The sequence below is a fragment of the Nymphaea colorata genome, chromosome 5 (assembly GCF_008831285.2).
Source record: "Nymphaea colorata isolate Beijing-Zhang1983 chromosome 5, ASM883128v2, whole genome shotgun sequence".
Classification (NCBI taxonomy): Eukaryota; Viridiplantae; Streptophyta; class Magnoliopsida; order Nymphaeales; family Nymphaeaceae; genus Nymphaea; species Nymphaea colorata.
In genome coordinates this window covers 15,514,181-15,531,784 of record NC_045142.1, presented here as the reverse complement: position 1 = coordinate 15,531,784, position 17,604 = coordinate 15,514,181, and the positions used below count along the sequence as shown (strand labels likewise).

At 39.4% G+C, this 17,604-nt stretch overlaps 1 protein-coding gene across 1 annotated transcript; it reads right to left on the bottom strand.

Annotated features, from left to right (window-relative positions):
* Positions 1-10,785: 10,785 nt before the first annotated feature.
* On the bottom strand, positions 10,786-15,476 carry LOC116255097 (ABC transporter I family member 20). The gene is made up of 7 exons (XM_031630847.2): positions 15,010-15,476; positions 14,774-14,907; positions 12,063-12,182; positions 11,764-11,859; positions 11,508-11,660; positions 11,278-11,355; positions 10,786-11,177 (listed from the first exon to the last, which is right to left on the bottom strand). The coding sequence occupies exons 1-7, from the start codon at positions 15,155-15,157 to the stop codon at positions 10,941-10,943; spliced, it is 966 nt and encodes a 321-aa protein (XP_031486707.1). The 5' UTR covers positions 15,158-15,476; the 3' UTR covers positions 10,786-10,940.
* Between the last annotated feature and the right edge of the window lie 2,128 nt (positions 15,477-17,604).

The following is a 17,604-nucleotide window of genomic DNA, read 5'->3' as shown; positions in this document are numbered from 1 at the left end:
CCATTAGCCAGCCACTGCAACGTACATTTGGAAAGCAAATTATGATGCTTTTTGGCATCCTGCAGCAAAGAAAGACACTGCAACAAAATTTGAGCTTAAAGGTGTTCAAGTTACAATTTGACAATTTAACTGCTGTTGGAAAAGAAGTGGGCTTCATCATGCTTGCCCTGCATATGGGGACCAATTTTTTAAAGATTTCCTACCTTCTAGAAAATAAAACTTGCCTGCATTTTTAAATTTTATGGAAAACTTGGGAGTTAGAACCTGCTTACTGGTATGAGATCTGTCCATTCCTCATGCTTTTGTCAGCGGTAACTAAACCAGGGATTGGCTCTTATCTGTACTTCAATATTGTTTTAAATCCCAATCGTGAGTGGAATGCCGTGGCATATGTGAAAGGTGAGAATTTTGAAGATAACGCACATTGAACCAAAGGAATATAAGAACGGGCTCCTTAAATGATGAATCTGCTAATAAATTTGTTTTAAATGAATGGGAAACATTGACTTTGAAATATTAGAAAGATACTTAGCTAATGCAGTCAATCAACAATGTTTTTGCTAATGATTTTAATAGTATAAGAATTCCTAATTAATTTGAATAAGGAGAAATTTTATTGAAGAATTATTTGGAAATTAATGAAAATGTTGAAAGGTTTATGACTAAAAACCAAACTGGTTTTGAGAGAGTTCTGAAGAAAGACAAAGGAATTTAGAAAAGAAATATGGACCTTCAGATTTGGTTCTTTCAATTGGATCCTCATCATAAGGCTAGAAAACCAAGGAAATGAAAGGACTTTTAGAAAATGGAGAATAGTTTGGGCCTTCATATTACAGCCTTCATCATTAGGCCTGAAAATGAATTTTGAGGTAGATTTGATAAATATTGTTGAAAATATTATCTGCAACGGGATTCATTTTAATAATTTCTATTGGAATGTATTTGAATGACTCAATTTGAAGACCAGTTTAGACTTAAATTGAGCTGCCTAGAATTGCTTTGAAAGTTAAACGTGCTTCCCATGGCTATTGAGAATAAATCAAATGAGATAGGTTGAACACCATCAAGCATAGAATGACAAGTTGAGATAAGATGGCTACCCAAACCAAAATCTGAGAGCAAATAAAGCACAAAATCATATAATACTGAAGTATAGAACTACCCAGCAGAATAAACCCCATCTCGAATTCATGATACATTCCTCACCAAATCCCAATAGAAACCTAACTCATGACATGGACAATCCTGACTAATCAAGCATGTGTATCTATCATATGGCACCAAACAAGATCATCGTCAGTCACAAACTCTTGTTCAATTACAAGCACATTGAACCAAATCTGTAATCCGATATAACAACTTCAAAGCCTAAATGGTTGGTCAAACCTCATCACAAATGCAAATAAACCATTTATTTCAAATACAGCGCAGGTCTCGGCCAGTCCTAGGCGAGTAAAGTCGGTTGTGAATTGCGATAAGAAGTAGCCCTACAGCAGATTTAATGCTTGGATACAATCACTGGTGAAGCCATAAATTTTGGGTAGAAGGCCAGTAATTAGATAACTTCAATCGTTTTAGGGAAACTTGCACATACAAACAAAAAAATATTTCAATACAATAATATAAAATTAAACATATTTGTGAGTGCCCACAGCAGCCCCCATCTGTCTCCGCTGCTGGAGGCAATGGATGCTCGATGATCGCCCATCGCTTCTTACATGCCACATTGCTGCTGAGTGGGTGTGAGTGAAAACCAATTCTATGCTTCATTTTCTCTTGAAAAACTACCCCCCTGGTGTCGAGACGTTGCCCCTTTGTTAGATATGTTTGCCTTGAAAGCCCATGCGATGCTCAGTTTTTTCCTCTATCCTCCCCAAGCTCCTGCGATGTTGCCCAACACGAGACTCCTTCCATCGGGAGGATGTTCGTTAACGCTTTGTTGTCTCTCTTGTCTCCCTCAAGCTCCTGAGAAGAGAATGCTGGGCACTATGAAGCTCCTTCATAGAAGAGCTAGAACTTTGCCGAGAACGAAGAACTGCAACTTGGTTCTTCCTCTTTTTAGGGTTTTGTTATTGTAAATCAAATATTTTAATTAATTTTGCAGATTGGTTACAACAGCAGGAACAAAGGCAACATTAAAAACACGGACATTCAAGTGCATTACAAAGGAGAAGGAAACAACACAAACTAAGGTGTTGGGGAACAAAAAGATAGGTTGATCAGAAGATAGAATCAAAGAAGAAGACAAACCTATAGAAGATGACAAATTTGATAAACTAGGTCGTTAGAGCATAGAAGGACTTAAAGAGGAGAGATATTCTTTTGCAAATACTCCCAAACAAGGTGGATATGCATATCAATGAAATAGAATTTGCTGGTGACACACTATATGGAGTGGAGGCAGTGTGAGCGTCCGTTCAACCATCCCATGGTCAACATCAGGACATGCCTACTGTGGCCTTTACTGGAAGCAGCAAAACATTTTCCAAAGGCAAAAAGGTCCGACTTTGTTGAAGGAGATGGTTGACTTATAGTAGTGGCAATGGAAGATGAGATTAGAATGCAACTGGACAAGGTGGACAAAGAACATGTTCCCCATAACTATAAGTAGCATAAAGGCACCAGTGCAGGTGCATGCGAGTGATTATCCAATAGATGGAGCAAGAAAACTGATATCGGCAGAGGATTTGTCATTAACTAACTCTCTAGTGACATCTAGTGAAAGCATCCCGGAAGATTAAGAGCTGGAACTGGACAATGCCAATATTCCTGCAGTGGTGTAGTGAGGAATAAGGAAAAAAGTGTCTACTTCTAGTCTTGTTCTTATTCAGGGAAATGAAAAGAGACGAAAATTGGCTGATGACAAAATAAAACTAGAAGAGTAAACAAGAAAGATCGGAAAGGAAAAGGAAACTACAGTACTTCTCTCCAATTGTCTACGCAGAACTTCATACTTTGGCCAGAATCAACCTTCCAACAACTTTGACTTTTTATTAATTTTCACTTAACGATATGAAGCTTCTACCAGCAAGAAGTGACAGTTTCCACTCCCCTAAGGGTTTCAAGCCCACTCCACCTTCCCCTTTAAGTCTGTAAATCAATTTCCAAGCCATTAGGTGCAAATTCTTCCTCTCTTCATGTTCTTCTGCCCACAAGATACTTCTTCTCAATCACTCATTGCCTTCAACATTATAAATGCCTACATCCAGAACGTAGGCAGTATTTATAAATTGTTTTTTGTTAAACATAAGTGGCCCCTATACGATAAGAAATTAACTTTCCAGCTGGTTAATCATTCATCAATTTTTTCCAGTAAAGACATGCATAATTGATCTCAAATTATTCCTATAAATAAAAGGACCTCCAAATATGTTATGGGCAGATTATTGACACCCCAAACTAACTCAGTCCCTAATCTATTTAGTTTATCCTCACATTGATGGGCAAAACTTTCAGACATAGAATTATTTACTAGATCTGATCCCTACTCTTTCTTTACCATCCACATTGGCTGCTTTATTCCCTTGAAAATTCTCATGGTACTCTGAATAAAGACTAGAATGTCATCCATTAACACTACAATTCCACCCTAAACTTGATATGATGGGAGCTTGGGGTCCATTATTTCCTCTATTCTGCCTTAAATATGAAGACCCTAGTGATGAACCCTATAATCACTGTAAAAGGATAGAGGGAAAGAGGGTTCCCCTGTTTCAGCCTTCTATTACTCTTAGGGGCTGCTTGGCAATAGTACTAGTTTGTTATTATCTCATAAATCTTCTCTCGAAAATTTGGCATATTTGTAGAACACTGTTGCAGCCTTGAGACATGGAGAGAGAAAGAAAGAGTTGAAGTCATGAGAGTTGGGGAGAGAAACGTACTCTATTCACTAACCATAATCTCTATTATAAAGAGATTAGGGTAGAAAGGAGATTTAAAGGTTACATCAATCTAAAATAAAGAAAATATTAAAGAGATCTTATAACTCTTTAATATTACAAAGAACCACCTAGAAACATAAACTCCTATAATTTCAACACTCCCCATCAAGATATGCTCAGCTTGCTACAACATTTATATAAATCACCAATAGAGAGAGCTTTGGTGAAGACATCTGCAGCTTAATCTTCTGAAGGAACATGAATAGTGGAAATGGTTTCTCATTGAACGAGATCCTGAATGTAATGGCAGTCAACTTCAATATGATTAGTTCTCTCGTGAAAAACTGGATTGTTTGCAATATATGTGACTGCTCGATTGTCACAATACATCTTCATGGGAAGTGGAATCGACACACTGGCTAGATAGCATGGATCAGCTCAAGTCATTTATGTTGCAGTTTGAGCCATAGCTCTGTATTCAGATTCTGCACTAGATCTTGACACCACACCTTGTTTTTTGCTTCTCCATGATATGAAGTTGCCTCCCACAAATACACAAAATTTTGTGGTAGATTTCCTGTCTGCGACTAAGCCAGCATAGTCAGCATCACTATAGGCTTTCACTTCCAGGGTCTTGCCTTTTGTAAACAAAAGGCCTTTGCCAGGAGACGATTTCAGATATTTAACCACCATCAAAGCAGCATCCCAATGAACTTTCCTGGGTTTTTCCATAAATTGACTTAGCTTTCTCACTGTAAAGCTAATGTTTGGTCATGTCACAAAAAAATAGAGTAGTTTTTCAATAAAGGATTGTAAGATCGAGAATCTACTAATTCTGTTTGGACATCATGAAGGTGTATACGTGGATTCATAGGTAAATTAGCTGGTTTAGCTCCTAGCATCCCTGTGTCCTGCAATAAATCAAGAACATACTTCCATTGAGAGAGAACAACACCATCCCTATTGCGAGTAACCTCTATTCCCAAGAAATATCGTAGTGGACCAAGATCTTTCGTCACAAAGTGTTTTTGAAGAAACAACTTTGCATCAGAAATTTCTTGATCGGAGTCACCTGTCAGGATAATATCATCAACATAAACCACTAGAACGGTAAACCCCTGGAAACCTTCTTGAAAAACAGAGAATGATCAAAAGGAGATCTCGCAAAGCCACACTTTGAAACTACCTCGAAGAACTTGTGAAACCACGCACAATGACTCTGCTTGAGTCCATAAATAGCTTTCTTTAGCTTGCACACTTTGCCACACTCCTCATGTTGTTCAAGCCCTGGTGGTTGTTGCATGTAGACATTCTCATTGAGATAACCGTACAAAAAGGTGTTTTTGACATCAAGCTGATACATGTGCCAGTCATGGTGTACAACCACAGAAATGATAAGACGAATGGTTCCCAACCGAGCAACCAGAGAGAAGGTCTCAAAGAAATCCACACCGTAGGTCTGCTTGTAGCTCTTAGCAACCAACCTAACTTTGTATCGTTCTATAGAACCATCAAAATTATATTTCACTGTGAATATCCACTTAGAATCAACAATGTCACAATGAAAAGGAAGATCAACAAGTTCCCAGGTGCCTTGCTAAACTAAGACATCCATCTCATCTTGCATAGCCAGTCTTCATTGGGCATCTAATAAAGTTTGCTGGTGACATGTAGAAACTGTATGAGCAGCCAGAACTTGAATAAGTTGTTGCATACTTTTACTAACACCGTTAGTAGACACAAAATGAGATATAGGATGAAAAATACATTGTCGCCTGTCTTTGCGAAGAGCGATGGGTAAGTCTTGACAGGGATCACATGGACTTGGGCTACTCACTTCAGATGAACTTACCTCCTGAGAAGCGGTTGACGAAGGATCATGAGAAGGGTCTTGTTGACGTGTGTAGACTAGCGAAGGATCATGAAACTTGGACACGACAACCAGAGAGTCTTTAGAAAGAGATTCAAAAGAGAATGACTCTAAAGGAATATGAGGAATAGGTAGTGAGTCTGGTGACGGTGGCATTTCAGTAAGGATGAGAGAGGAACTATAATAAGGCTGAAAATCAAAGAATGTGACATCCACACTGATATACTCCTTTTGAGTCAAGGGGTCAAAGCATTTGTAGCCTTTATTGTTCTGGAGTAGTCTATAAAGATACACTTAATGGCTTGGGCACCAAATTTATCACGTGTGGGTCCAAGTATGTGAACAAAGCATGTGTAACCAAATACTTTGGGAGCCACTAGAAATAAGGGTCATTGTGGATGCACAAGTTTAATGGGACCTTGTTGTCAATAGAAGATGAAGGTAAACGGTTGGTTAAATAACAGGCAGTGAGGATGACATCTCCTCAAAAGTATGTAGGTAAATTAGTATGAAGCATTATAGAATGAGCCACATTTAAAAGTTGGCGATGTTTACGTTCAACTACTCCATTTTGTTGGGAGGTATGAAGACAAGTAAACTAAAGACAAATGCCATTATCAGAGTAAAACTTCATTAAGGTAGAAGCCTTGAACTCAAGGGCGTTATTAGTGCAAATGCTTTTAACAAGAATACCAAACTGGGTCTTTATTTCAATCATAAGATTTTTGAGAGTACATACTACTTTAGACCTTTTCTTCAAAAGGAAGACCCAAGTGACTCGAGAATAATCATCAACAATGACAAGAAAATACCGAAGTCTTGACCTACTAGCAACTCTGCTAGGACCCCACACATCAACATGAAGAAGATCAAAAAGTCCACAACTGGATGAACTAAAACTCGATGAATAACTACTACGGGTGTGTTTGCCAAGTTGACAGGCTTCACACTGGAACGACTCCAGTACTGAAAGATGAAGAAGAAGGTGAGAGAGCTTGGAGACAGATGGATGACCAAGTCTGAGATGCCACTGGAAGGAGGAGGACAGTGAGGTGATCGATGATGCTGCAATACCGCAATACCCACTGGATCCGACAAGAAGTAGTTGCCCCCTTTTTCATAGCCTCCACTAATCGTCTTCCCAGTTTGCAAGTCCTAAAATGAACATAAACTATAGTCAAATGTAATACGACAATGTAAGTCATTAATCAATTGTCCAACCAATAACAAATTTGTTGGAAACTTAAGAACATATAACACATTAGGAATAGTCATGGACTGAGAAATCTTGATATCACCATAACCCATAATAGGTGACCATCTACCATCTGCAAGTTTCACATGACGTGTCTGAGGTAATGAGTGTAGCACAGTAAACATAGAAGGTCTACTATAAAAGTGTTTCGATTCTCCTGAATCAATAATCCAAGTAGAACCTGTATCATGTGGGACAGTATCAACAGACATAGCACTATCTATCATGACCGTAGAGGCCAACGACTGAATAGATCTGTGTGCTAGGAAGTCTTCATACTCTGACTCGTTGATACTCACAGTCACTGTCTCAGGGTGAAAAGGAGATAAAGACCAATCTACAACTGATGAAGCTGCCTGAACTAACCCAATAGAAGACTGTAAAGAATTCTTGCCCTGCTTAGATGCAACATTTCTTCCTAGAGATGTAACGGAAGGACGACCATGTTTATCCCAACATCTGTCTTCTAAATGTCATATTTTTCCATAATAGATGCATTGAAATCTCCCTCGACCTCCTCCTGACCCTCGACCTATGCCTCTCCCCCTGAATGAACTACGTCCATGACCTCCTAAGGCTACCAAGACAAAGGCATGGATATCACTAGATGGCTGAGAAAGGGTCACAACAAGACGACTGAGTCTATTGTAGGCTTTAGTTAGGTCAGAGATTTCTGCTCCAGTCAACATCTGAGCCTTGGCTACTGCATGTTCAGGAGAGAGACCCTGTAAAAACTTAGCAACTATAAACTTTTCACCATGAGTCTTATGACATGTTGGACATGGGAGATGTAATGCTTTAAGTTGTTCATGGATGGACTTGAAGGAAGCGAAGTACTGAGCAAGACTTTGGTCACCCTGTTGCAAATTAAGTAATTCCTCCTCCGCCTGCAACATCTTGCTAACATTCTTGTCATTTAAGTAAGTTTGTTTCAAGAAATCATATAATTGTTTGGCCGAGTTATAGTATGCAATAGTTGATGCAATCTATGGTTGCACACTATTCATGATCCACGACATGACAATATTATTATTCCCCTTCCATGAACCACATTTTCCACTCTTTTTAATAGGCTCATATTGTTCTATAACATGTTCATTCTGATGTCCAATCACAGACATCATAAACACATGAGACCACTTTACAGTAGAACCATAAGAGAATGAATTTCCTCCACTTTTAACCTCATGAGAAAAATCAGTTTTGAGATTTTTAGCCATCACAAATCTGTCCACAAGAGATCAACCACCACCAGCAAGAGAATATATATATATATATATATATATATATATATATATATATATATATATATATATATATATATATATATATATATATATATATATATATATATATATATATATATATATATATATATGTATCAATCAACTAGAACAGACGAGAAGTGAAGGAGAAAGAGACAGAAGAAGGGGAAGGAGACGAAGGAGGTGGAAGAGATAAAGCTTGAGAAGAGAAAGAGGGTTGCCGAAAGTTTGCTTCACATTGCCAGTCACGTCCACTGCTCTGATACCATGTTGCAGCCTTGAGACGTGGAGAGAGAGAGAGAAAGAGTTGAAGTCGTGAGAGTTGGGGAGAGAAAACATACTCTATTCATTAACCCTAATCTCTATTATAAAGATATTAGGGTAGAAAGGAGATTTACAGATTACATCATTCTAAAATAAAGAAAATATTAAAGAGATCTTATAACTCTTTAATATTACAAAGAACCACCTAGAAACTTCTCTAATTTCAACAAACACTATAAGAAGTGTTCCATGGATCTACTTCATTTTTTTGAGGCAAATTTATGGGATATTAACAATGTAGTACTGTTGCACTAGGTTGCAGACGGTGGCAAGCACAACACTGGTGTTGATGGGTATATCGGTCCACTCAGGCCCCAAACCAAGGGAGAACCTTGAAGGCATAAGGTTATGACCTTGGGGGTTTTACATCGCAAGTAGTTTCTCTAAGTAAACAATAAAAAATAAATAAAAGAAAAAACAATGTATTACTATTGTCAAACAACCCTTTAAATGATCTACCCTTCACTCTATTTGTTAAAGATGACAAGAAGGCAGATCTAATGCATTTCAAAATTGTAGCAGTCCAAACCCCATGAACACCCAGGTTGAGAAGCCTTGCCTCCAAAAAATTCCACGAGATACAATCATATGCCTTTGCACATTTTAAGAAAAGAACATTTTGTTTACTCCTACTAAACCAGTCCATCATATTATTTGCCTGTAAAATTTGAGCATGGATTATTCTCTGCTTTATGAAAGTTCCCTTCTTTACATCTACAATCGACACCAGCACTGACTGAATTCTCAAAATCATTATTTTGGGACATAAATTTGTAGACGTTGCATAGAGCAATAGGTCTACAATCCTCAATTCTTCTTGCACCCAAAAGCTTTTGGAACGACATTAAATTCATATGGTTTATACTTTCTACTAACTTCCTGGCTGAAAGAATGAAATATAGCTCACTCACTTCTACCCCAATTAGCTCCTTCATATGCTGAAAAAAGAAGCTGGGCATGCCATCAGGACACGCAGTGATTTCACTATTGAGACTCATCACTGCCTCTTCACATCCTTCATAGACAGAGGCTCCATGAGAAACTGGTGATCCACTTTTTCATTTCCACACTCTCAAACAGCACATCATCAGCACTATCGGCATTGAGAAACTTCCCATGATAGCAGCTCTGCTACCCCGAGGATCTCATCTGCATTCTCAAACTGCCTCCCTTGCACTATCAACGCTTCCGCCCTGTTCTTCTTTTCACTGTGATTTGCATTTGTCTAGAAGTATCTCATATTTCGACCCCCCTCTCCTTGTCTAATGCTCTTTAGGTCTGTTTTTCCAACAAATTTCTTCAGATTCAGCACCTCTTGAATTCCCCCTCTTAGTCTCTGCTCTTCCAATACACTCCCTACCACTGCCCCACTTAAATCCCAGATTAAAGTAGCAAAAGTATTTGTACTGTTCCTTAAATGGTCGTTCTGGCACGACCCTTTCCAATAGGCACTTCAAAATGACACGCCATGTGGCTAGTACCTTTCACTTATGTGAAAGATTATCCACAGATTCGAAGCCTTTTTTATGCCTGAGCAAAATCATCTTTGGAGACATAAAACTCAAATCCAGACAATCAGAGGTATGAAACTTGTAAATCATTTGGCTCAGTTTCAATTGCTAATTTCAAGCCAGTTTGATCGTTCAAGTCTGGAAGTAAATCAGGAAATTTTCCGCACAACTCTAGAAAGTGAACCTGACTCAAATGGAGATCTCCAGAATCCTCGACGCCCCAATTATCCTCAAATCCATCACAGATATGCAGGCAGCACTCAACGTTTTGAAATCAGTTTAAACCGTTTTCGAAAGTTTAGAAAGTAAAGCCTGCACGTTCTTAACCGAGTGTAGTTCCATACAAACAGCATCTCGAGCCCACACCTTTGCATCACCTAGTTCCAATTATTTCGCATGCATGAAAATCTTGATGCCAAAAAAGGACAACCGCCTAGAATAAAATGGCCTGAGGTGAAATCCTTTCCTGTGCTTTTCCAAACTCCTCTTGCTCTCTCTATTAATGCCGCTAGATTGACACTTCCCAACAATAATACCCATTCCCTACCATTTCAAACCACCAACACAGCTTCCTCTAGGGTCGCGATATTACCCTGTGCTTGTGTATGTCAGAGAGAGAGAGAGAGAGAGGGAGAGACTGTTTTAACAAAAAAAAAAATGGTATATGGAAAGCAAGAGAGAGATAAAGGAGTACTATTGAAAACTCCACGTACAAGCTCCCACCGAAAATTATTGGCATTGCTTGGACTCTCGAAAAACCACTGAACAAAAAGTCACACGTACGCACTAAAAAGCTGAAATGTTGTTACAAGATGGCAAGTGCAGCTGTATCGATCATTGTCTTAGGACACTGTTGGAACTAAACAAGTAGTTCTCTTGACCAGCTATAGTAGAATTCAGCCTTCCTGCTGCCCAGCCATTGTTGATTGCTTGGACAGCCTTCCGACCAGGGTCACTAGTTACCCTGTTGTCATCACTACACTCGTCATATTCAGGAAGACCTTCAGCCCCCCTTCCTTTTCTTCTTCTATCTTCATCTCTTTCCTTCCTCAGCCAGCTCTCCACAGTTCTCTAGCATCACAATTAGTTACGCTAAGTTAGTAACATTTTCGCAAACTCTAGTAACAAAGGAATCTCACATATCCTTGAATACACAAAAGGATTTACTGACCATTAATGACAAATTACTGGCTTCCTTCACAACCTCCATAGGCAATGCTAGCTGAAGCTTGCCATGAGCAACATAAACCTGCAATTCGAGGTCACAAACTTAGAAACAATAACATCAGAATTCCACGGGTGAACCTTTCTTTTGATAGTGAATCAAGGACTAAAAACACTTCTAAAAGCAAAATTGCACCCACACAAGACGCATCTGCAACATATGAACATTAGACTTACAATATGTGACGGCCAATCTTCAAGACCATCAAAAATATGTGTGGCGTAAATAATGGTTGCTCGACGCTCCAGGCATTCTTTCTTCAGAAACTTCAAAATGCTAGCTCTTGCTAGCACATCCAAGTCAACAGTAATCTCATCAAGGAGGAGGACCTATAACCATCGTTTTGTTTCATGGAAAAAAGGAAAAATTAGTAAAAACTTAATAGTATGTTGATTTCAGCACCTTCAGCTTAGTAAAATGAACGAATGCTACCTTAAATGGCCTAAGAAGGCCCATGCAGATCTGCACTCGCCGTCTCTGACCATCTGATACCTTGTGCATCCGCCAAGATAGATCAATATCCAATACCTGCGAGAAACTCTCATGGACAAAGTTAGGAAGAAGCTGTCACAAAATCTCTGAACCACCTTTTACCGACCAAGATGCCCTCATGGACAAAACTAGAGCTCAAGCATAAGAATGACAGAAGATGAGCACAAAAGCAAGAAATTGCAACAAAATCTCTGAACCACCATTGCAAGTAAGGGGGCCCAGAGAATAAATAGCTGTACCTTTATGAGTTCTTCTCTTCTTTGATGATCAATACCAGATACTCCAAATATCATTTTCTCTGCTGAGACATCCATCTGAATCGGTACCTCAAAACCAGCAAAAGCAATATCTCTTCTCCACTGCACGGAAATATCTAGTACTCTTAGGATGTCTTATATTTTGATTCCATGTACTGTCTGACATGTAAAAATAAAAATGTAACCAAAATTTGTGAAACCACAATTTAAACACCCATGAAAATTTCATTTTTCGTTTGGCAAAATTGCAAGAAAATATCATCAGCTTTCCAAGAACATGAGAAAAAATGGCATAGGACAATAAATGCAAACGTTAGTCTCAAAATAGAACGTGGTCATTGCTAGCCATGACATTGTTCAAGGCATGAAAGGCAGTATGACCAGGGTCGGAACCTGAAATTTTTCATGAGGGGGCTCAAATTATCATTTAAATTTTTGACAGGGCCAAATATCATTGTTGAAAATTTATATATATAATAAATACAATATGTCAAAAATTTTATATGTAAATTTAAGATTTTTCTTTTTTCTTTTTTTCTTTTATTGGAGGGGGGACCAGAGCCCCTGCAGCCCCCCCTTTATCTCTGCCCCTGAGGATGACAAGGGGTGCTGCCACAAGCCAAGACAAAGACTTACAAAGTATGAAAAATTGGTTAAATGTCAATGAGGGCAGCATTTGCCAAGAACCATGGGTTCAGAATGGCTACAAACATGGATGGCCCAACCCACATGGCGCGAAGCAAGGAACAGTTGCAAGGTGTGGCCTAGAACACAACCATCATGAGAGTTGGAAGTTTCTATGCATGGCCTATTCCTGTGGAGCCAAGGTACATAATGGGGTGCCACGAGAGGGTGGACCCAAAGTGACATGGTGGGAATAGTTAAAGGAATCATGCAAGCGGGTCATGGCCATGTCATAAAATGTGCAAGGTAAGTCAGCAACATGAAATAAGGTTTCCAATGAAAAAGATTAATCTTCTCATATTACTAAGGCCAAACATCAAGAAGTTGAGCATTTTTAGTTGCAACCTTTTGATCCATAGACCATACGCTTTCACACGTAAGTTTCTATTCTATTTCTTCCACCATAACAATAACCATGTGAACCTGCTCTTTGAGTCGGTGCTCCATTTACTCGAAACAAACCACCTTTACAATCCAAACAAAAGGGACATTCTGGCAATAAGCAACAATCCCATGAATCATGAGAGGGCGAGCTTGCTAAAACTGAAAGAATCATCTGCACAGAATTGCCCTCCAGCAGTCAATTGCAGGGGTGAGGGCTGCCAGCCAACCATTTTTGGCTGTTGACCCTTGTTGGCAGCAGAGGTAGAGACTGAGAGAGACAGAAAGAGAGAGCTCAGGACAGAAATGAAGGAAGATGGTTTATGCATAGGGAAGGTAATGCAGACAGTGGATTATGCAAACGACGGGAAAGGAAAATACAAAAGGAAAACAGTGGAACAGGGGCTTCTAACTTTCATGGTGAAAAAAAAGGTTAAAAATTTAAACATTTTAAAACAAAAGATAATAGTAACATGAGGCATATTCATCAAGCACCATGCGTAGTTTTTAGAGAGGCTTGCACCTCACTAGGGTGATGTGTACGCCTCAGGTAGAATGCATCCAACCGTTGCACCTAGGAACATCTCGAAGAAAAATGCATCAAGGCGTATGCTTCGAGGCATGAAGTATATACCTTTAATAACATTGGCCGAAACGTTGGACCATGGCTGGACCGACACCCAGCTTCAGCTCAGTGTTCAACCATACATGGGATTCATATCACCTTGCAACATGGACTTGAGAAAGAAGAACAATGTTCCACATGGCTGCTAGTGGTGTCTCGCCAAATGAGCGATTCGACCATCATCATGGTTAAGATAACTAACCAGCCATGAGCTTAGTGGCAGTTGGAAGCTAGCCCCCACATGGCATTTGCTCCTATAGAGGGCAGTCAGTCAATCATTTAAGGACGAGAGGGAAAAGAGATAAGAGAGTTGTCACAATTCGAAAAAATACAAAAGGGCTCTCTGTCAAGCGTAAGGGCTTCAGAGGTGACTTTGTTAAGCATGCAGATTGTATGCTTTAGGAATAAAAGAGAAGGGCACGGTAAGTGCCCAAGGAAGAGTGTAACTAACAGCTTGTGTTCCAAATTCCGATCGCTTGCTGAGTGGCCAAAAGCCTAGACATCAGGTATTCTCTTTATACCAATATTTTCCTGCTAAATCCCCTCAGTGGACAAGGGAGAAGGGTGGTAGCTTCATAAGGAGTAAGGATGCTATGTCATACACATGGTGGACGAAGTTTAAAGTCCACATGCGATAATTGGTATCAAAGCCAGGTTCTTCCTTTGCACGTTAACAACTCGAGAGACGCTTGTGGCTTGTCTATTTGTTTCTCAAAATTTGATGGGCTTCAACACTTGAGATTGCCGTGTGATTGTAACATCAATACTAAAATCAAAAGGTTCAGTTGTGTTCTACTGTGTTTGTCCAGATCATCAAACGTATTTATACTGATTGCAGTGATACGAGACCACGTTCAACAGAATTGAAAAATATATGAAAGCGAGAGGGAAAGAAAAAGAAAAAAATGTATGATGAACTCGTCGAGTTCGGGTAACAACGCATTTTTTCCAAGAATGCTCTATGAGAAGCAGTAAAGTATTCCAGTGAGATGAAAAAGTATACCTCACCCCCCAAATAACATAAATCTCCTGAAGCAGAAAGGTTGGTGTCATGGAAAGCAGATCTCCCAAGAACACGAACCATTTCGGGCTCGACCATATGTTTCCCCCCCAATATCTTCAGAATGGTAGTCTTCCCTGTACGTGGACAAATCGCAACACAACCATGAATGAAAGATTACACCTAAAAAACGTAAGGCAATTCCAAGCACCATGAAAGAGAAGACGGAAATCTAAAACCTGCGCCATTGGAACCCACGAGAAGGCAACGGTCCCCAGCATGAAGGGTGAGCGAGAAACCCTCGATTACGGGTTCGGCGCCTGCAGGTGGTTGCCCGTCTATTCCTGGGTACGTGAATCTGAGATTGTCGATGCAAATGGTTTCCATCTCTCTGTCTAGGAGAGACTTGCAGGCAAATGAAGCGTCGGATGCTTTCGCACCCAAATTCTGCCCCTTAATTGAGAAACTGTGCGCGGTTTGTCTGTGGAGCCTATGGAGTATCCTCTTCCATCAAACTCGGATCTGACATCACATGCTTGCAGAGCTTCCAATATAACAATGATTGCGAATGATCATCCCCAGTTGTGGACATTTGTCTCCCACGTAGAGCGTTGGCTACGATCACCGTTACCGAACCGTTCTGCCTGAGGCCGCGTTTCATCGTAAGGTGAGTGTTGGCTACAGCCACCGTTGCCTACCTGTTGTGGCGGCGGGCGTGTTTAGTTGTAAGGTGGTGCACGGGTCGAGTTTTACTCTAGCTCTCTCGTTTATAAAGAGTCGAGTTCAAGTAAAAAAAGCTCCAAATGTTAAGCAAGTGGAATTTGAGTTGTAAAAACTCGCTCATTTAAAACTCTGTCTCAGTTCAATGTATGAGAAATAGTTAAACAAGTAAAAAAGACGAGACAGACTTGGCCAAAAAAAAAAAGAGTTAAACAAGTTAAGAGAGTCTAACTCGACGTTATATCATCGAGTTGAATGAGTCTAGCTCGACGTTTATCATCGAGTTGAATTCGAGCGTGTTCTACGTAAATCAGCTGGAGTTCAAACCAAATTTGTGTTCTGAGTTTTTTTCAGTCGAGTTCAAGTTGGCCTGGCTCGTTTCCCTGTGTACCCCCAAACGCCAAAAAAAAGAAAAGAAAAGAAAAAAAAAAAGGATCAGCACAATCATTTGTAAGTGAACTTTACCATGACAAATAGCGACCGGGGGTGTCCAAGTATTTATCCCAAAATATTTCGTTGGACGGTGCCTCTCTTTGCAACTCCAATGGCTTCCGCTCCCGCCACCGGCGGTGGAGCCAGGGGGGCGGCAGGGGCCTCTTCCTGCCTCAGTTCTTTCAGGCTAAGGAATGAGAAATTTTTCTCGCATGAATCAGATCAAATGTTTCATTTCATCCGAAAAAGTAATTTCTTTCTCAACAATTTCTTGCTCATTGGATCCAATAGCATTCCGATAGGATTTGCTTTTCTAAATAGGGAAACCCAGGGCCCCATTTATCTTATATAAAAATTATATTTCTTGCTAAAATTTTGAAACTATAATTCACCCCCTTCATGAAAATTTTTTACTCTACCCCTGAAACCGAAATAGCTCCGGCTTTTTGACAAAAAAGCAGCACCAATGCGATTGATCCCACACTTAATCTGTAGCTTCTTTAAACAAGGATACAAACATCAATCGAAGAAGAAACTGAGAAAAGGAACAGAGGAAATTGCCAGACGTTCGACTAAAACCACCACCACCGGAGCTCATTGACAGTGTGAGGCAACAAATCCTGATATCTGGTTGATTTCCAAAAGACAATCCAATGGAGGCCACTCTTGAAGCTCCTAAACCATCCCAAGATAAACCATCCCAAGACCAATCTGGAACACAGAAAAAGCAACAAAAAGAAACTGACCGCAAGCATTTGAACGAGAAAAAATAAAAAACCAAAACAGAACTATCCTGAAAACGCTTTGGACTCACAATCAAGAAAAATGGCGGTTGCAACCCACACAATGATGAAGAAATAGATGGTTGAACCTCCGATGAGCCGTCTGCCCCAGCCGGCAAGCTAGGCCGGCCCTATATTTCCTTTTGTTTTTTTTTGTTAAGTTTGTTTTTCCTTTATAAATGATGATTTTAAACTACCAGCTACCTATTTGCCCTCAATAAACGGGTATTTTTATTTAAACCGAATTATAATGCAACTTTGATTTTTTTTTTTTTTTCGTTTTTCTGCTTTAACGCAAGTAAAAAAGCTTAATGAAAAAAAGTCTGCTGGTCATCGTTTTGGTTGAGTTGTTCTTTGTTTCAGTATTAAAATTTCATCTATGTTAGAACATGTTTTCAATCCTAGTAAATGTAAAGTTGACGGAATCTACCGTCTACATGAAGTGATTTTTGGGGCCACGACTTAGAACTAGCTTTAGATTGCTTAATGTAGATAAAATCCCATGATGAAAATCATGGTTTCAAGCTTAAGTATCTAATCATTCTTTTATCTCAAAACAAGTACGCCTACCACTAAAATAAATAAATAAATAAATAAAAATCTGATGATTATTGAAATGTAAACCCACTAAAAATAATATAACGACTGTTAATTCCAATAGCAACAGTTTTCTCCCTTTTCCCTTACGCTCACTCGTCAAACACCCAAAAAACTTTTCCTTTCATTCTTTTTTCTGGTTTATCAACATGCCATGAAAAAAGTATCAAAGCCACTATCATCTTCATATTTATCAAACACAATAACAGGTAGCAACCAAAGTAATGGATAAGGAAATGGAAGTACTATGTCACAAGACCGTAAGAAGCATTGAATAGATCTTGGTACCATTGTGTGTTCTTT